Raw genomic sequence first — 20,551 nt, 5'->3', positions numbered from 1 at the left:
TTTGAGTTTGTGTAGGAAAGCTTTTTAGTATAAGATACATTAAAATCTCCATTTGGCTGTTCAAAGAAGGGTATTTAGTACAAAATAAGTACATCCTGGAGGTGTGAAAAGCTAAAACAGTTTTCTTGCCATTTGTGTGTCTGGTATCCTGCCTTGTGCAGTGGAGTTAGGAATGGGAGGAGACATACTGATCAATCAGAACTGTCTTTGCCAAAATGTTTACTCAGATAACTGTAGGTCACAGAAGCCCATGATACACACCCAAGTAAGATTTGCATATTCAAGTAAGTTTATTACTTAATCTGACTTCGTCTGTAACATCATTAATAAAATTACAACCATTTTTTCCTATACTTTAGGGTCTTCTCTCTAAGCTTACTAGCCACCTTAGCTTTTAACATGCCAAGACTTTGTAGTAGCAGTTTTACTTCACTGAAATCTCTTAATAATTTAATGTCATTTCCCTAGAAATAATTTCTTTTCCCTGCAGACTCCATCAACCATGTGTTTAAATTATGTTATTTTTGATTAAGACAGGATGCGAACTGCAACAGTGGAGGATGATGTCCTTTTCAGTAGGCCAAAAATACAAATGTTTTATGACAAGCAGAGGCTGGGCTTCAGTTTGAAGTATGTGGTTTGTCGCACCTTCTTGTATTCTCTGCAATTATTCACTGAGTAATTTGTGAGTTGCCATGCTCTTTATTCAGTAAACCGTGTGCAATAACAGAATGTAGATGTAACAGTTTCCTGCAGAAGCAGAGTTGAAGGTGGTGTTTGGGTGGCAGTTTGCGTATGGAGGTCACTGGGGTGTGATGTTCTTGAAGAGATGCACTTGATGGGCTGTGAAGCACCAGTCATTGCGACTGTGCTGCCAGCTGTTGGAAAGGCCCTTCTCTCTACTACCAGGCATTCCCCTGCTCCGTTCCTGTCTGTGCAGTTTTGTAGCTCCACTCATGCTCTCTGTCTTGCCTCTTGTATCCTCCACTGAGTGGATTCAGCTTATTGAGTGTGTGAGCTTTCTGCTACTCTGAGGGAGTAATGTCTCCACTGAGGCATGGAGTGCTGATGCTAGTGAGCAGCAGGAGCAGCAGGTAGTGTGTCCCATGCAGTAGAAGAGCCATTGTACTAACCCATCATAGTTACCTAATTGCATTTTTCAGAACTGCATTTCAGACTTGGGTTCTATTGTGCCCATCAAACTGTTCTTTTTGGTCCGGTTTGTCTTCCAGCTCGAGGTGCTGATTACCTAGTGAATGTTGCATCTGTTATGTTTTGAGAGCTGCATTGGCTGTATTTTTGTAGAAAATGCTTTAAAAGCATGGGCTTCTTGACAGATTCCCTTTGTGAGGCTGGAAGGTGTGATTTCATCCAGGGTAGGACACATGTCTGCAGCCTAAAAGAAAGTACTATTTAAAAATTGCATTGTTATATGTAGAAGAATCCTGTGAGTATCTTTCTGTATTTAAGGCACTAAGCATGTTCCATTTTAGGTCTTTATATTTGAACTTAAATGAAGTAGCTAACATGGCTGTTAGCACGTTTCAACAGCTTTTTGATGTAATGGTATAAAGAAATCTTTAAAGGCATTCAGTGTTGCTTTAGAGGAGTTCTGCTAGCTTAAAATGAAGAACATATTTAATGTCATATACTCTTGATATTTTTCATGTCAGTTTAAATATATAATGTCCATAAAAATACAGCTATCTTAAATCCTAAGTAATTGTGCAGTAATCTTGGGAAGATGAAGTAATGCTGTAGAGGCTGAAGTCAGGGACATGATTGCTTTAAGGGTTATGGGAGACATGTTTCACTTCTAACCTCAACCACTAGTATTTTCTTAGTTGCACCTTGCAAATACTTTCTTCTGAAAACAGAGAAGTTCAGTATAAAATGTTTTTTACTGTCTGTGGAAAATCACCTCAGTTGGCACTCATTCATTTCTTGCAGTGTTCCAGGAGCAGGTTGCTCAGTGTGTCAGGTTATTAAAGTTTCTGTGTAACATTTGCTGATGGTAGGCTGAGGAATCTCTAAATCTGGAGAAATAAGGATGAAACTTGAATTTATGGTTAACAGTAAAGAGGGAAGGCAGAATTTTTCTGACAGACAAGAGGAAGACAGAATAACTAAATTTGCTCTTAAGCTTTTGTCAGATTGAGATATAAATGTCTTTATGGAAATGCTCTTCTTTGCTTTTCATTTTTCCAACAGTATTCAGTATTGTTTGTTTTTGTGTAAAACACTGGGAGACTTTTAAGATTGTACTTTGAATTTTCTTCTGAAAAAAGTCTGTTTTTTAAGGAAATTAGGTATTTCTGATGTGTAGCTCTCTCAACTGCTGCCTATTGAAATTTGGAATTTCTAGGGCAGTTTTCACCAAGCTTAGATTGTTATGCCTGTGAAGATAAGTTCCTATAAGCTTCATAAAAACCAATTTAGATAGTACATATTTATTAACCATTACCATGGTGAAGGGGGGATGTTACCTGTTTTTTGTGATAGTAGCTTGAGAGCTGTTCAGCTTGCAACTTGTGATACCAGGCAAGCAACAGAACATCTCTCTTCACTGAGCGAGAAGGGAACATTTTAGTGTGGGAAGGAACAAGGGGTTTTGTGAAGAAAGAGAGCTGAAGATGTATCAGAGGGTGGCTTGGGAATACTGTGTAAATGTGGAAGATACCTAGCAAGCTGAAATTACTGCACTGGGGCTGTTATGGTGTTGAACACTAATACGTAGACAGCTAAGCTTACCTAGTGTTGATGCTTGAGGAATGTTTCTATCTTAATCTTCCTGAGTAGTACATCAAGAGTTTACTACACAGTGCCCACATCACAATACTGACATTTTCTCATTTTAGTGCTTGAGAATTTTGTTTTGATTTAAAATCAGTGTAGTTAAGTAATTACCATCAGACCGTGGCAAAACTGGTGTCAATAGCGTCAGGTTATTTTGTTCTCAGAACTTTTAATTTACATCAGATGATTTTATATTCAATGTTGTTTGATTTTGTGTAAAACACTGGGAGGCTTGTTTTTTCCTCTTGAGTTCCACAGGAGGGCATTGGTTTAAGTATGTTTTGTATTACCTCACTAATGATGAATCCAAGATCTTAACTGTGGCTAGTGTTTTTCCTTAAATTTGTGTCACTAGGCATTGTATGCATTCAATATGAAGGTGTCAAGCATGATTCCATTTGGTGTGGTGTCTGAGACTTTTTCCGTACATTTTTTTCTGTATTAAAATTACGACACAAGAAAAAGGCTTTATAGCCTTTTGAAGACTGTAGAGCTATAGTTTCAATTTAATAAAGACATTTTAGGTATACATTGCAGTGAAAGCCATGCAAGTGAGAGGAGAGTTGCAAGTGTATTTCATAGTGAAATACTTGGAACTGCTGTGAAAGGTACCTATCCAGTTTATGGAGACAATAGGACAGCAGAATAATCTGATTGCCGTGTAGTTTGTTATTATTAAAAAGCCTTGACAGATTCATAGCTGCAAAACTTAGTCTGGAGACATTTCCTATACTGTGAGTTATCCCTTTCCTGACATGTGGAGTTACTAAATTTGAATTTGGCTCCTATCTAAGTTCTTGAAATAGAATTTGATCATGTAATTAAAGTTAAGTGACAGAGTGAATTGTGTCAGAAAACTAAAAATACCTTTAATTTTGAAAACTGATCTTCGCAATCACCGTGGAATACTAGAGCACGTTATGTATTTTAGCCAATACAAAATTTAACCTGGAGACAGAATTAGTGTTTTTAGGACTCTCAGAAATGTTTTGGGGTTTTTTTTCCCATGTAGCACTGGTGTGTGCTTTACCATGGTGCTTAATTTTGTCTTCAGATGTAGTTACGGTGTTAGATGAAATGCAATACTCTTTGCTTTGTTTTCTAACTTTTAGATGTGTTAACTTCACAGTTTCTCTGGCCTAGCCTTAGGCTAATCTGAACCTTTCTGTTGTGCTGCTATAACAGTTGTGTGCCGTGGTACAATTATTCATGTAGAAAATTGAAGCCTCCATTATGTAGTATTAGCTAGCTCAGCGTTAGCTTTCTGTCAGCTGTGGACAATATAACCCATTTAAGTCTGTATGGTTGTGGTGGTGGAAAAGTGAAAAAACAAATGACTGAAATATTGCTTAACCATCAGTTTTGTTCTTTCTGTGCTCTTTAGTAAATCAGCTTTAATACTGTCATGATTAGACTTCTAAAAGTTATTCCTGTTGTTATGACTCTCCTTTCTGACAACTTTTACTCTGAAATGGTGATTATATGAAAGTGCAAGAAGGATGCATGCACAGAAGCTTTGATCAAGTAAATGCATGCACTTGCATGGAATCATAAAGTGAAGTTGGTAGGGTTTTGTGGTGAAAGCCTATGATGAAGTCCGATTTATAGGTTAGGGCCAAACTTGCTGTCCAGGTCAGTGAGAAAATAAAAATGTTTATGCCGTGACCATCTCTGCTAATGTTTGTTTAGAATTAACAGAGATGAAGAGATTGCTTGGAGATCTTAATTGCTACATAGTTAGTCCAGTCTGGTATTTGTGGAAAAATTGTATTGAGTTAGGATGACCTCGAGTACTATACCTGTCTTCTGATGTGACAGCATTTTGACCAGAGCTGGCAGTGGGGTGGTGTAGAAGGATGCATTATTGTTCATTAGGTAGCAGATTTTCAACTGACAAAATTAAATGTACAGAACAGATACTGTAGTTTGGATATTGGCAGCCCTCAGATTTGTTCATGTGACTTTAAACCTTGGTACGAAAAAAATTACGCTAGCTTAACTAGAATAGACTTCTTAAACAAGCTTCAATAAAGATGAGGTAGGTTTTTGGTTAGTTTTTGCACAGGGGAGTGGTTGATTAAATGTGTTAATAAAGCTGTTTCCCTGTTAGATTTTGTGCATTAAAGGAGGATTATATCTGGCCATATGTGGCTTGCTGATGAACTTTCCCTAGGGAAATGCCTATGTACATGCAAACTGAAATGCTTATTCTAGAATCTCAAATGAATTATTTTTGTTGAAAATAGTGTGTGGCAATTGATACGGTAAGAGAAAAAGGTGATTTTTTATTTTTCTTCAATGTATTTACAGCTGGAGATGGAAACAAGACTTTTTAGAAGGCTTGGTTATGTAAATTTTCGTTCATAAGAAGGACATTTGGATTTACTTTGACATTTTCAATTAGGCTGCCTCTTTGAGTGCATCTCATTCATATGTGTTTGTAGACTGAGAGTAGGTGTATGTAGACTTACGTTCAGTTACCTATACCTTTGTTTTATGAGGAAGATCATACATATCTGTAAGAGTAAGCAAATATATATTTAGAAAAAATAATAATTTTTAGGACTGCTGATAGTCTAATTTGTACACCAAAATTAATAAATTCTGTTCTTGGTTTGCAAAACTTGAGTCTAGAATAGGTTAGCGTTACAGAAGGCATATGTGGAAAAAGAATGTTGTGAGAACAGTACTGTTGTCTGAGTTTCAGAAAGTGAAAATAAGAATATGTGAAAAACTGAGACTTTTAAGTAAAAAAGAAGTGGTAATTTAGAAGGTACTTGAGATACAAACATCATATTGTTGGAAGTTCTGGTAATGGAAACAATTTATGTGTACTTGTGATCTTAGTTGCGTTGGAGTGCTAAAGAGCATGAATCAAAATAAAAGTGTTTTGGGGCCATGCACACTGAGAAATAAACTGCACAGTTGAGCTCCTGCATGATCTGTTATGAGGAGATTTCATTTGCCTTTGAAATTAGGTTATTATATTTGCCTTCTTAAATAAACACCTGTGTCTTCTGAAGTGTGAAAAATTTGATGTGATCAAGAAGTAGCAGTTGCTTTGTGTGTTTTCCCTCTTTGCTGCTGAAACTCTAGGAAGGATTTCCAACGTTGCAGTATATTATGTACTTTTTCTCTGTGGAAGAAATGTAGCAAATGTGGGATTTGTAGTTCAGTATTTTGAAAGGCAAACTGGCAGGGAAAGGATCTGGCAGTGGTTTTTCATGGCTTGAATGGGGATGCTGCCAAAGACCTTATTTAGGTGCGTTGTCATTTCTTGTATATCCCCTATGTTTCTTACCTTATTATTGTGGAGAGAGTAGTCCTCCCATGTGAAGCTGAGAAAGACTACCCTTATTTTTCGATTAGTTCACATCTGCTACAAAATATTGGTGGTCTTTTTAGGAAAAAAGATGCTACTTCAGAGGATTTACATGTTCTTTTTACAGTGCTTCCAAGGTAATTGAAGTCAGAATAAGTACCTAAGGAATGGGAGAATAAAGTAGTCTTTGAGGAATTAACTAACATCTGAAAATATAAAGAGCAGATAAGGCCAAGCTGTATTTTGTTTTTATGTTAAAAGTTTTTTAAAATGTTATAAGATCAGGCTACATTAGTCTTGGAATTCCCCAGGTATATGAAGTACATTATATTGTTGAGAACACAATGAGTTACTGATGAGTAAGTTTTCATTATGTTCAAGTCACATTTAGAGAACACCATCTAAGACTTGTAAAGTGATTCAGTAATGAGCAGTTTTGATACAGGTTATTGATAACTGGAGAGAGAAATTTTGACAGGAGAAATTTGTTTGGAAATGTTCTTTGCTTTTGAAAGCTGATACCGTGAGTATGTACCATCTTTGAAAGTTTTACGTACCGAATATTTCAGCACACCCATTTTGTCTTCAGTTTTGACTAAGGTGTCAGTGATTTTGTGTATTTTTTCTGCTTCTGAAAAATGATGAAGTAATAATTTGGTTGCATTTAATTGCGTTATGCAATGAATCATTTAACAACTTTTTATTTTAGAGTTTGCCTAGGAAAATATTATACAAAAAATAAAGCTGTAGACATATTTATTTGTAATATAAATGATTGGAATAGCAACTCAACCTATTTGGGTCACATCAAAGTCATGTGAAAGCCTGAATTTCTCTCATTGGACTAAAGTGAAAATATTTAAATCCACTCTTCAGTCATGAAATATTTATTTTTCATTTTAAATGAACAATGGATCTGACTAAACCATATATAATTTTAGAGGTATTTTCAAATTCAAATTCTATCTGAAAACTTTTTCACAGTTAGAAACTGCTGTCCTAAACTTACAAGGGGTCTTCAATTATGAGCCTATTTGCTGTGGATTTGAAATTCCTTAGATTTCTTCTGTTGTATGGAGACATGTATATAAAGATGAATGAAAATTATGCAGTAATAACTAATCTAGAAAGAACAGTTTAAACTTTCTGTGAGGCATACAAAAATAGCAGACATAGTTGATTAGATATTTAAATTTTGTATTGATGACCTCACAATGAAGCTCTTGCTTGGTATCAGATTTGTAGAATGAATTTCAGATTTTCTACTCTTAAGTATTTCTAAAGGAGTTTTGTTGCATGGAGTCTTGTATTATTCTCTCTGTAGTCCAAATGTATTTGTAACATTCAGATGATTGTTGGAAAGTGAACATGACTGTTCCCCCATCTCAGTTAAGGGCTTTGTAGTAGGTGGAGTGTTCCATAAAAACTACATGTGATGTCAGAGAAAGTTTCTTGGAAGTCTTTAGTGGAGGCACTAGAAACTTCTTCTGCACTCTTCTAGAAGATGTGAGGAGAAGCCGTGTTGCTGAATTACTGTCATTGCCAAAAATCATGAGCCCTTGGGAGTAGAAGTATGTGAGCAGATACTTGAGAGGCGAGAAATGCAGAGGTATGAAAATGCCAGGAGGCTGAGTGAATTTTAAGTTCCTTGTGCTTAAACCAGGACTGTTTTTTACTGTCTTTCATAAAATAATAAAATATCCTGTGTTGGAAGGGACCCACAAGAATCATCAAAGTCTACCTCCTGGCCCTGCACGGGACACCCCAAGAGTCACACCATGTGCCTGAGATCATTGCGCAAACACTTCTTGAACTCTGTCAGGCTGGTGCTGTGACCACTTCCCTGGGGAACCTGTTCAGTGCCCAACCCCCCTCTGGGTGAAGAACCTTTTCCTGATATCTGACCTAAACCTTCCCTGACACAACTTCAGGCCATTCCCTCAGGTCCTGTCACTGGTCACCATAGGTCTGTACCTGCCCCTCCTCTTCCCCTCATGGGGAAGTTGTAGCTGCAGTGAGGTCTCCCCTCAGTCTCCTCCTCTCCAGGCTGAACAGACCAAGTGACCTCAGCCACTCACACGGCTTCTCCTCAAGGCCCTTCACCATCCTCGTGCCCTCCTTTGGGCACTCTTAACAGCTCAATGGCTTTTTTACATTGTGCTGGTTGTGGTGGTTAACTGTCCTTAAGGAGTTTTTCAGTATTTCCCAGAATAATCTTCTCTATAATTTTACCAGTAACTGAAGTTAGAGTGACAGGCCTGTAGTTTCTGGGGTCATCCTTCTTGCAGTCCCTGAAAATTGGGGCATTAGCAACTTCAAATCAAGTGGGACTTCAGCAGATTCCCGAGACCTTTCAAAAATCATGGAGAAGGGTCTTGTGATAATATCAGTGATCTCTTTGAGTATTCTTGGATGAAACCCATCAGGCCCCATAGATTCTTAGGGATCCAGTTGAAACAGCAGGTCCCACAGAAGTTTGGGATTGACTGGGAGTTTGTCATTCTTACAGCCATAGTTCTCCATCTAGGAGTATTGAGACCCTCTTGACCGGTCATCAGTGTTGAAGACAGAGGCAAAGATAGCATTATACTTCTCTCTGCCTTGTCTCTGTCTGTGAGATTTGTGAGATGACCATCCTCATTCTGTAATGGGCTGATTTTATTTCTGATTGCCTTTTGCCATTAATGTATTTGAAAAAAACTCGTTATTGTTCCCCACAGTTCTGTCCAGCTTCAGTTGGGCTTTGGCCACATCGATTTTCTCCCTGAGGTGGTAAGCAGCATCTCTGTAGTTCTTCCATTCCACCAGACTGGGTTATGGGAGACATGTTTCACTTCTAACCTCAACCACTAGTATTTTCTTAGTTGCACCTTGCAGATACTTTCTTCTGAAAACAGAGAAGTTCAGTATAAAATGTTTTTTACTGTCTGTGGAAAATCACCTCAGTTGGCACTCATTCATTTCTTGCAATGTTCCAGGAGCAGGTTGCTCAATGTGTCAGGTTATTAAAGTTGCTGTGCATACACCTCACTTTTTTGCCTTATTTGCAAGAGAAAATCCCTGTTCAGTCAAGATGGCCTTCTGCCTCCTCTGCTTGACTTCTGACATTTTGGAACTGCCTGTTCCTGTGCCCTTAGGAGGTGGTGCTTAAAAAATGACCGGACCTGATGGACCCTCAAAAAGCATTTCTCAGGGCACCTTACTCATTCCATAAACAGCTTGAAGTCAGCTCTTCTCATGCCCAGGGCTGGAATTTTGCTGGCACTTTTCCTTCTGACAACGGAGATTTTAAACTTGATTGCTTCGTGGTCATTGTGGCCAAGGCAGCTTCATTCATGAGATCCTCCCTGTTAGTAAGCAACAAATCAAGGAGGGCACTTTTTCTAGCTGGCTCTCTCAGTAGCTGTATCATGAGGCTATCCAGGTTTAGGACTCTTCTGGACCTGTTTTTGCCAGCTGTGTGATGCTCCCAGTTAACATCCGACAAATTGATGTTCCTATAAGGACAAAGGCAGTTGTTTTGAAGGTGTCCCTTAGTTCCTCAAAGAATAATTCACTGGCATCATTGTCCTGGCTTGGTGGCCCATAGCAGACTTCTGCGATGACACCTGCATTATTTGTGTGTCCCTTAATCCTTACTCAGACACTGTCACCCTGCCATTGCCAACTTCAGGCTCTGTACATTCCAGCCCTTCCACCTCTCCTGCCCTGCCTGTCCCTCCTGAAGAGCCTGTGACTGTCCAACATGGCGCTCCAGTCACAGGGCTCATCCTGCCTGGTTTCATTTATTCCAGTGATGTTCCTTGTGCTGTGTGTGTTGGTGTGGAAACATTTCGGGTGTGATCTGTTGTAGCTGATGTCTCATGGACCAGGTTAAGGATCTCACTAGCACTCAGTTCCTCGAGTTTTGGCATACCATCCTGTCGCTGTGACCCGCAGGGATGGTGAGAAGCACGACAGAGGAGTCCAGGGTAAATGGGATGGAATCCTTTAATTAATTACAGACTCATTTATATAGCATTGTTCGCAAAAGTGGTATAACATTATTGGGTGCTTGACCATACACCTCCCAGAGTGATTGGCTGAATGCTACGATGCCTATTTTAAAGTATTTTCTTCAGTGAACTGAAACAGTATCCACTGCATTCTCACAACACCCTGCCCCTGCAAATAGTTTACAAAATAGGAAACAGTCTCTCAGCTTAGTTTGCGTGAGAATGGAGACTTTCACAGAAGACTGTAAAAGGTGGAAAATTTCTCTGCTAACTTTTTTAGCATTCATACTATCCCATTGCTTATCACTGTCAAACCTGTTTATGTCCTTTTCCTTCTTCCAATCTAGTTTAACGCTCTATCAGTTTTTTATTTTCCTCTGTGGCTCTTTTGCTACTGTGTGCTTTTCTTAAAAATAGAGAAAAATGTTAGTATACTGATACTAGCAGTGATAGAGACTCTTGTAATTGCAATGTGAAGGGTAATGTTTATGTTACCTAAGGGAGCAGTTATGGTTGCATGTTTCATTTAAGTTTGTCATTCCTGGGCAGTGGAATCGTCTATTTAGCAACTTTAATGTTCTCTTAATTAGTTTATTTAGGAGTAAATGTGGAACATAAAAAAGGAATGAAGTAGCTAGTAAGTTTTTATTTTAAAGGTGACTTGCACACTTGAATGTGAACATTGTCATGACAACACTTCGGAATATGTCAGCTTGTGTATAATTACAGTGGTACTCCTGCTGCTGCTGCAGGATCAGGCATTTGAGAAACACATGAATGAAGAAGGTACTTAAATGAGCTTTTCTTTTATTCTGCATTATATAGTATCCTAGAGAGTTGTTGCTGCTACAGAATAGGGTTCTTATGTGGCATATAGTGTTTGGTAGTGTTAACTGGAGCATTTTCAAACTGAGATTAGAGAGATGTGTAGATTTGTAGCTCTAATCTAGGGATACTTCTGCAGGTGTTAGTTTGTGAGACTTGTCAGTCAGTTGAAAGTCTGTTGTCACTTAGTTGTCTTCACTTTGTCTCTCCTTACTTTTCAGCTGGTCTCTCTAGAGTGCTTGGAAAAGTCTTTCAGCTGGTCTCTCTAGAGTGCTTGGAAAAGTCTATCAGCTTACACAAAAAAAAAGGAACCTCTGGTAGCTATTGTTAGTTCTGCATCTCAGTTACTCTGAAGTTACTTGCTTTTTTCCAATCTTGTTTTGTATTTTATCTTCAGTCTATATGGATTGTAGATTTAGTTTATAATTGAGATCTAATTACTTTTCCTTCAATGTAATACCATTTTGACCTTTTTTTTTGATAGCTTCTTTTGCCTTCTCTTTCTCTTTGTACTTGAACATAGTTATTTCAGTCCTGTGATGTTGCTTTGTTAACTTGGCTTTGATGGTGTGTTTGCCACTATCCTGATGTTTAGTCATATACTTCTTTAGCTAAGAGCAATTATTTAAATCCTAACAACATTTGCTGATGCTGTGCTGAAGTTTATGGTTTAAGTGTGCTCATTTTTGTAGGCAGAGATGAAAAAATGAAAATTAAACAAAATCAAGCTGCAAAATGGGGACAAGGATGGTATGTTTTTCAGAGTGCCTGTAACTATCACAAAGCAAGAAAAGAATTTTTGAAATAATTTAGAATGCTTACACTGTATGTATTCCTTTTTCACTTCAGATGATGCACACTTTTGAATGATGTCTGACTTCTGAGCCTTAAAAATTATGTTGAGTCTTTCAGAAAAATCTGCTGAATCTTCCTTAACAGTCTAAGAAAACTATGGCAATTCCAAAAACTGTACTTTCATTCTATATCAGAAATTTTTACATGCTAAGTAATTGCGAATACTACATATATGTGTCTCTTTGCCTTTTGGTGCTTTTCCTCTAGAATGTGAGCATTATGGTGAAGAAAAGATATTGCCGTCAACAGTATAACACTGCCATAGGTAAGTGCAATACAAATAAAAGTAACCATGAAAACTTTTTGTATTTTTTAAGGTAAATACATCATAAAATGTTGTACAGGAACTTCAGTATGAAGAAAGTCATAAGTGCTGTCCTTATTTTGACTTAGTTGCAGATTATTTTATTAGGAGAATGTTGTAAGAGAACGTTTGCATCCTGGAGAAACTGTGACAGGAATGCTTGCATGTCTTCTTTTTAATACATAGTGTTGGAAAAATGTGTAGGACTTGTGCTGCTTGTTTAGCAGGTATCTTCTAAAAGGTACTAATGCCAGTTTATATAAGAAAGCTTACCCGTAATGTAACTGGAGTATCTGTTGTTTCAGCAGGAGGAAAGGGAAGGACAGAAGTTACTCTGTAATAGACTTGTCCATATAAGGACACATTTCTGGAAATCAAAATTTATGTTGTTTGTAATGTATTTGGTACACTAAAAATTCTAGGATTGTTTATTGTTAGTTCTCGCTGAAGAAGCCAGTAAGATATGGAACATAAGTCTTCTTTTCTTTGGTACCTAAAATATTTAGTTGCATTCTGTTGCATCAGATGTGCTGACCTTCTTTCTAAGAACTGAATGGTGACCTTGAAGTTCTACTTCAATACACTTAATGTCTAGCTTTCTTAATGTCTACACTTCTTCCCTAGCTTTGTAGTGATGGGTGAGGGAAAATTACCTATTATTTCTCATTGAGTCTGTTCCTTTGAGATCTGTGGTTTAGGAAGTGACTTTAGGGTATCTGGTGGTGGTGCTTAAAAACCTACAAGATTATGTTGTAATGTGCCTATCTTTTTCTCTTAAATGCTTCTGTCTGTACCATAAAAGACCACAGCGTTCATTATTTACTGCTGAAGTCCTTTTCCCTGGCATTAAGCAAGTCATCTTGGATTGGAATCTGCATTTGTGTTTTTTGATTGCTCTCAGAACAAGCCTTTCATTCCCCCTTTCACAGTATTGTGGTCATGTTTCTTTGCCAAACAAATCCATTCAGGTAATAGGTTAGTTAGCTGTTGATTAATGATTTTTAAATGTCATCTAGTTATAACCATGCTATAACTATGTATGATTTAGCAGATGCAATTATTCAGATGACTGTTCATATTATTTGGTGTATTTTCACTACTATCTCTTTGATTTTTGAAATTTTGCAGTAACCTATGATGTAAGTAATTATTTTACTTTGTGAGAAATTGGTTTATGAAATGAAAGTGTCTTCAGCTCAAAGTGTTAAAAATAAGTTCCTGGTGACTACCTTTAAAATAGGCTATAGTGCATGAATTACATTTTTCCAAAGGATGTTTTCCATTACTGCAGTGTATTCCCAACATTGAAGCAAATGTAGCAAAATAATTTTGGACAGGTATTTAACTCATCATGGAATTTTGCCTGTGTAGAACCTTCTGAATTATGAGGTTTTATGCCATTGTCATCAAATAGAAAACAGTATCCAGTGTTCTTATAACTGAGATTTAAAACCAAAAGCTTTCTTATGGTTCTTTATTGCAGTAGTAAGATAACATTGTTTTTGCTGAAATCCATGTAGGAATTAGTGTCTAGGCAATGATGCTAAACAAGGGAGAAGGGGAGCAGGGGAACAGATTTATGACATAAGTATAGTAGGGAAGAGTAAATAAATACAGGGTTTTTTTAGATTCTAGGAGTTACTGAAAGAACTCAAGTGTCCTTGCCATGAGTTTATAATTTGTGCATCTCAGAAATTACAATTCAGAAAATACAATATATTTCTGTAACTTCAATAACTGTGCAGCTTGAGCATTTACCTTAGAACAACAGATAATATTTGAGAGAAAATAAATAAAATGCTTTCTTTTGCAGAGCTGGCATAAAGTGGAATTAATGGGTCCAAGGGTCAATTTTAAATGTGTTTATTCAGGAAGAAGTTTTATAGGGCTTTTTTGTTGCTTTTTTAAAACTATTCCTTGAAATGTTGAAATTCTGGCACACTTCAGTCACACCAGTATCTCTTGTCATTACATACTAGAAATAGAGACAATTAACCTTAAAGTAGTGCTTTTCATAGCAAAAAATACACTTAGTTATAGCTTAATTGTGTAAAGCAAAATACACTTAGTTATAGCTTAATTGTGTGACTAGTTGAAGAGAAAGGTAATTTTGTGCAAGAATCTTAGTGTCTCAAATAACTTTGTTTTTCTTTTAACAGAGTTTGTCTAAAGACTAGGAAATATTGCTGGTGTTGTGCATTCTGGAAGTACATTTCATTACAGATACCTCCAAGGCTTTGCAAACAGGATGAACATGCTGCTGTTGACTGCTTACTGACAGTAACCAGCTGGGCACTTCACTCATGATGTTTTCATTCTCACGTTGTCCAATTGGAATTTGCTTATACTGATTTTTAAAGAGAGGAATACGTCAAAGTGGAGTACCGTAAACTTGACATGGAAAATAAAAAGAAAGACAAAGACAAATCAGATGAAAGAATGGCACGGCCTAGTGGGAGATCAGGCCATAATCCACGTGGAACTAGTTCTTCAAATTCTGGAGTGTTAATGGTTGGCCCTAACTTCAGAGTTGGTAAAAAAATTGGGTGCGGTAATTTTGGAGAACTACGGTTAGGTAAGATCCTTGTTTCTTTATTTCAGTTTACATTATTCAAGGGCATTTTTATGCAGTCTAGGCATAAAAATTTCTGTATGAATACCATGCAGCTGTTTAAACTGCTTTGAAGTTTCAGATACGCAAGGCATATTTAACCCATCTTTTCTGGCTTTACCCCAGCCAGTGCAAGCTTGATGACATGAAGAATCTGCACAGCAGGATACTTTCTGGGACTAAAGTGTTTTCTAACTGTGCAGTGCTCTCCTAAATTCACTCAGTTTTCTCTTCCAAGATGCTGGAAGTTACATCATGGTTATTGTAAATGTCTTTTCTGACTTCCTGAGCCAGTTTATTGAGGTATATTTAGGGCTAAATGTATCCGAGGCACATCCCTGTCCTGTAGGTCTGATGGATCTCTTGGAGATACTTGGAGTACCAGGTACTACAGCATTTTTAATAGCAGCGAGCACAGAAATTCCTTGGTTTCTTTTCTAATGTAGTGAGGCTAAACATTGAGTTGCTGTTAAACACGGCAGTAAGAATCAATCTGTAGAGAAAATCTGAGATAATTCGGTTTCTAGTTCTGTGGTAAACAGATGGGTGAAAATCAGATGGTGGAGAAGGCACAGACTGAGAAGGACCTATTGAGTTTTGAAGAATTTGGGCAGTAAAGCTGTCCAAATGAAATGTTAGCATTTAGTAAAATAGACACTGATGGGTGTGTGGTTTTGGGAGACTCTGTTTAGTTTTATATTTCCAGGATGGACAGCATGATTAGCCAGGGTTTTCAAGGTGTGCAAATTCTGTATGTGTTAACAAATGCAACTTGACACTTAATGGCAAGGATTTATTCTAGTATTGTTAGAAGGTTTCAGTTCAAGTGCCTCATGCATTAAGTAGATGTGGGTTTCAAAGTTAGGTATTTGAGAAGAGGGTGGGCTGTATAGGTGTTCTTTCTTTTGATCTTTGCCTATAGTAGAACTAATGCTCATTGGCCTTCAGGCAATATTTGTGATAGAGTGCTTGCATAAATATAACATGTTTTTAATATAGTGCATTGTGGGGGCTGTCAGGATGTAAACAAGCTTAGCAAATTAATACTGGAAGGGGATTAAAGACAATATTGCTGCAGCTCTGACTTAGGACACTGAATTTTGCAGTCTCAGTAATAGGTACTCTTGTTATTATTATTGATAGTATTTAAACAAAATTGATACATTTTGACTGTTACAGTGTTGCATATGTGCCTTTCCACAAATCAAGGTGAAAAATAGGTCTTCCTCACTTCAAAACTTATGCATACTGCCTTCGAATTGTAACTTCTGTTTCAATCCTCTCAATGAACTAAGTCAAACTAACAAGATTAATTTTCCATAAAGGCAACTGCAAACTCATAAATATAATTTTTTTGTCTGTTATTTGGTCACAATGTACAGAGCTCATTAAAAATTAATATCTGATTAATTCATTTACTTGCAGCTGGTACAGAGTGAAACAATTATTTTAAATACAGTATTAAATAGTTAAGACTTACAGTTTGATAGTACTGAAATAAAATAGAACAAGTAGGTAAAAGAAATAGGAGGAAGATTACAAGGCAGTGTACTGTCCTGCAACAGTTACCAGGACAAGTGTGGCTTTCTCATTTTAATATCCTTGGGTTTTGCATATATACGAGATGTTTCAAATCCCTATTTATTGTTGTTTGTGAGGTAAGATGTTTTAAATGTAAGTTACTGAAAGCAAGAGTTAATACTGCTATTATAGATTCTGATTTAAATTTTTTATCCCTTGCTTTGCTACAGTAGCAAGTACTTAGAGTGCATCCTTTCTACAAAGATGTACAGAAGCACTTTGTTTTATGTGTTTCTGCAAATGGGAGTATATTTTGAGCATGTGTCCTAAGTTTAAACCTGAGGGACTTAAAGGAAGATTAAAGACTTGTAGAGTGGTGAAGTTGCGTTCAGAAGATAAAAATCCAGTTATGTATTGGGAGCTGTTGTAGTTCTTCCACCTGAGAAGAAAGCAGTGGTCAGAATTCAGTAGTGGCTTATGGATCAAATGGGAAATTGGCTATGTGTAGCAAATTACTATCTGTGATGTTCAACCATTAGCTTGCAAAGGACTAAATTGGTTTGGATCTTGAGCTGTTAATTTTAAGGCTCTTTGTTATAGTTAAGTTAAACTGATTTAGTTAAGATAAACTGATGAGGTAGTAAGAGAGAACTTGTTTCTGTTGCAAGTGATGCATTACTCAAGACCTGTTGTGTGTTTATAGACAGATCAACAGTGGCGTCATTTATACTTGTCTGCTGTATTTTAAAGAGACAATTGTCTTGACTGACCACCTGGAAAGTTAGTGTCCCTTCTGATACTACTTCAGAATAAACATGTCATTACAGCTTTTGGAACTCAATATCCAGCTACTTAACTGTAGCTGGATTTGATACTTACTCAGAGTAGGTGATTTTTATATCTGAGAGATGGAATGAGCAGGGCTCCTGCAAGAATTTCTATTAAGTGTTTTATAGATTGTAATACCATACAAAGACAAAGAAACGACTTCAAACAAAGTACACTTTTTATCAGGAATGTAACTGATATGATCATCAGAGAAGAAATACTTATGATGCCTGGATTTCCACTCTAGTCCCTAGATAGGTCTTGGAATACACATCCTTTTGTGGGTCATATTATGGCATGCTGCTGGTGTTGATTATGTGTTTGTTGTTGTGAAGGCATCAGGTAATTCGTTTTTGTTTGGGTTTTTTTTGTGAAGTTGATCCACTAAGGGATGCATGTTTTTAATGCATCTTGTTTCAGCTTTACAACAATACTCTATTTTTTAAAAGGATGATTAGAGCTTAAATCAGTCTTTGACTATTGGTGTAACTCAGTTGGTCACAGCATGGTGCTAGTAACAGGAAGGTCATGTGTTCAATCCCTGTATGGGCCATTCACTTAAGAGTTGGACTTGATGGTCCTTGTGGGTCCCTTCCAAATCAGATATTCTATGATGCTGTGTAACTGTCTTCACAGGGAACTCTTTAGACTTGGTCCATGTCTTTACCCCATTGGATTTCTTTAACAAAACTGAGCTAAATATGGGAAATTCAGACCTGAGTAATACTACAGAGAAAAAAGTAGGATTATCATTAAGAATAATATACACTAAATGCATTTGAAGATTGTAAAGAAACAAAACATGTTGGAATTGATAGCTTAATTTTTCCTTTATCTGCTATTTTTTAATTTTACACTATTTTTTAATTTTAATTTTATAAAACTTGTTTAACATTTTAGTCATTGCATACAGTTTTAAGTGATACTGAAAAGTTCTTATCCAGTTACAGAATCTCTTTTAAAGCAGCAGATGTGTTTTCCAAGTGGTGTAAGCCTGTCAGGAATGTCATTGTCCTGTCCTAACTTCTAGCTTAGTAAATTACATAATTGAGGGAAAAAAAAAATACTGCTAGTTAATTCTAGTTTTAATTAGTGGCTGATGTTTCAAAATTATATGGTAATTTTAGAAAAAGTTTAAAATAGTTCTCAGCAATAATGATGAAAATGTAGGATATCCCATTCCAGTTACAGTGATTTGCCAATGTTCAATCTTTTTTAGTACATAAAAGTTTCACAAACTTGGTGAAATAGCTGAAACTCTGTGAAATTTCCACCTCTTACACTATTCAAGGAAAAATTCTTTTTAAAGTAAGGTATTAGACTAATAAACACACATTTCTTGTCACTGCCAGAACAACTAGCACCTTAGGTGAAAAATGTTTTGAAGACTTTCATGATGTTTAAATGGCATTTTATTTGAACAGAAAAGCCAGTGTCTCACATTCTTGTTTTTCTTGTTTTTCTTCTTTTTCAAGGAAAAAATTTGTACACAAATGACTATGTGGCAATTAAGCTGGTAAGTTAATATTTTTTTAAAGGATTTGGGATGAATAATTAATTAGATTTTTTTTCCTTTCAGGTGTTATTGGTTTGATTTATTGCATTGAAACCTTTAATAGTCTTGTATGATTTCATCGAACTAGATAAAAGTAATTAGTGATAGATGTAATTGTATAGTTTGGCCATATTGAGTAAAACCAGTTTTTAATTGTTGTCACTGTTTTCAAGGCTAAATGTATGTTTGCAAAGTCAGCAGTGATTTAATGCTGCTTTAAGGATGTGCTCTGTGGCAGTCATCTTAGTAGATTCCTTTGTTGTCCAACAAGTAGAGGTACAACAAATTTACTGTGAATCTTAATATCAGGTGACTACAGAGAAATTCCAGAAATTCTTCAGACTGCATGTGTTTTAATGTCCACACTCCTCCCCCTAAGTGTTTTTCATCTCTAACTGTTGGTATTTGCACATCACTTTGGTAGACATGTTTTATTTGCAATGTTGTGTAATACATGTACTTCACTTGTGAACATGATACTTTTGGATTTGTGTTAGTTATGTTAATGTTATTGTTTGGCTTTTTCGTAATCTTTCATCAGAACTACTTTGGTAACACCATAATTTGCTTCTGGTTATTTTTAACCTCTTGGTAAATGACTGTTTTTATAACTGAAGTCTTTCATGATGAAATCCACTTGATTACTTTTTATCATTGAAGGGCTTGTAGGACTACAATTAATTTTTGTTGCTGCAGTAGCACAGAACTTTTTACACAGTGTAGTAGGGTTCCATAAAGTGAAGGGTAAGCTGTGGGAACAGAAATGCATGGCTTTATATAAGAAATCTAAAAAGCATTGCAAACATATAATAAACTCCTGAAAAATATGGGTATCACGGCCCTTGCTTTGTAAAATATTTACTTTGGGAGTAGTAAAAGTTTTTAGAACATGCAAATTATGGCTTGAGAGAGCAACATTGGATATAGTTTTGAGGGTTATTGTGTGTTAAATCAGATTTAATCATTTTGTTTTAACCTATCTTGAACTTATTCTGTATGTCGGTGAAAGTTGAAAATAGTCTGAGAATTCTTCTAGTTAAAGGCTGTCTACTACAAAGCACATTTAGAACTACTTTGCAAGATAGTGAGGTTTTTTTAAGCACTAATTACTTGATCATGTAGAGCAAGAGAACTTTATCTAATCGGTTTTGGTAAAAGCGTTTTTATTACATATGCAACTTAGTAAGCTTGGCTACCATTTCAGCCGATTTCAGCTGTCACAGATGATACTGTTCGTTGGCAGCATTTACTTTTTTGGTTTCCAAATATCTCAGTCTTAGAGCTGCTTGTTTCCAGCTGAGTAAAAAGCTTGAAGTAACTTTATTGAGTAACTTAGTTTGAAGTCACCTAGAGAACCAATATAGTTAAGTCTATCTGTAATTTACTACTAGCACTGAAAGAGCTCTGAATATGTGATGAACTTCCCATTTGTCCTCTTACATTAGTGGTGTGAAAAGCTGTAATGTCTTTGCAATGAAAAGCAGACGAAGAAATCATAGTGAAAATCAACACTGGAGCTTGCGTCATCATAGTAAGATAAAAATACACTTATCTGCAGGTAGAACTAGTGGATTCTATTAATATGGTTCTCCCTTTTTTATTTCAGTATGTGTTTCAGATACATACTTATTTCCAGATTGGAAAGGATTTGAGTCACAAGGTTCAGCCTGCTAAAAGCAGCTGCATCAAACTGTAGGATTTATTTGGATTGTTGCATTTTTTTCTGTTTTTTTCCTTTGAGACAGTACCAGGACTTTATTCTAACAGTATAGATACAATGGCATATCATCCTTTTCCTTTTTAAATGTAAGCATTTGTTTTCTCTGCCACTTTTACTTCTGTGCTTTCAGAGCAGTCATTAGGCCTATGCTTAGCCTTCGTTTTGTTATTGTAAGTTAAATACTCTTAACTTCCTCCCTGTTTTGTACCTGTTATAGTT

At 36.5% G+C, this 20,551-nt stretch overlaps 1 protein-coding gene across 9 annotated transcripts in view; it reads left to right on the top strand.

The window, feature by feature from the left end:
* Nucleotides 1–20,551, top strand: part of CSNK1G3 (casein kinase 1 gamma 3) — an 82,889-nt gene that overhangs the window by 3,513 nt on the left and 58,825 nt on the right. For 5 of the 9 annotated variants that reach the window (XM_032096072.1, XM_032096066.1, XM_032096073.1 and 2 more), the window contains exons 2-4: nucleotides 12,001–12,058; nucleotides 14,257–14,672; nucleotides 18,533–18,573. The exons of 1 other annotated variant lie outside the window; for it this stretch is intronic. In XM_032096072.1, coding sequence (XP_031951963.1) covers nucleotides 14,495–14,672; nucleotides 18,533–18,573 — 219 coding nt within the window. In that variant the 5' untranslated portion in view covers nucleotides 12,001–12,058; nucleotides 14,257–14,494. Of the gene's footprint in view, nucleotides 1–533; nucleotides 631–12,000; nucleotides 12,059–14,256; nucleotides 14,673–18,532; nucleotides 18,574–20,551 lie in introns of all 9 variants that reach the window. 3 more of the 9 variants (XM_032096069.1, XM_032096070.1, XM_032096068.1) reach the window with 2 other exon arrangements.

The sequence above is a fragment of the Corvus moneduloides genome, chromosome Z (assembly GCF_009650955.1).
Source record: "Corvus moneduloides isolate bCorMon1 chromosome Z, bCorMon1.pri, whole genome shotgun sequence".
NCBI lineage: Eukaryota > Metazoa > Chordata > Aves > Passeriformes > Corvidae > Corvus > Corvus moneduloides.
The sequence above is the reverse complement of the archived record's forward strand: the minus strand, read 5'-3'. Positions and strand labels throughout refer to the sequence as shown.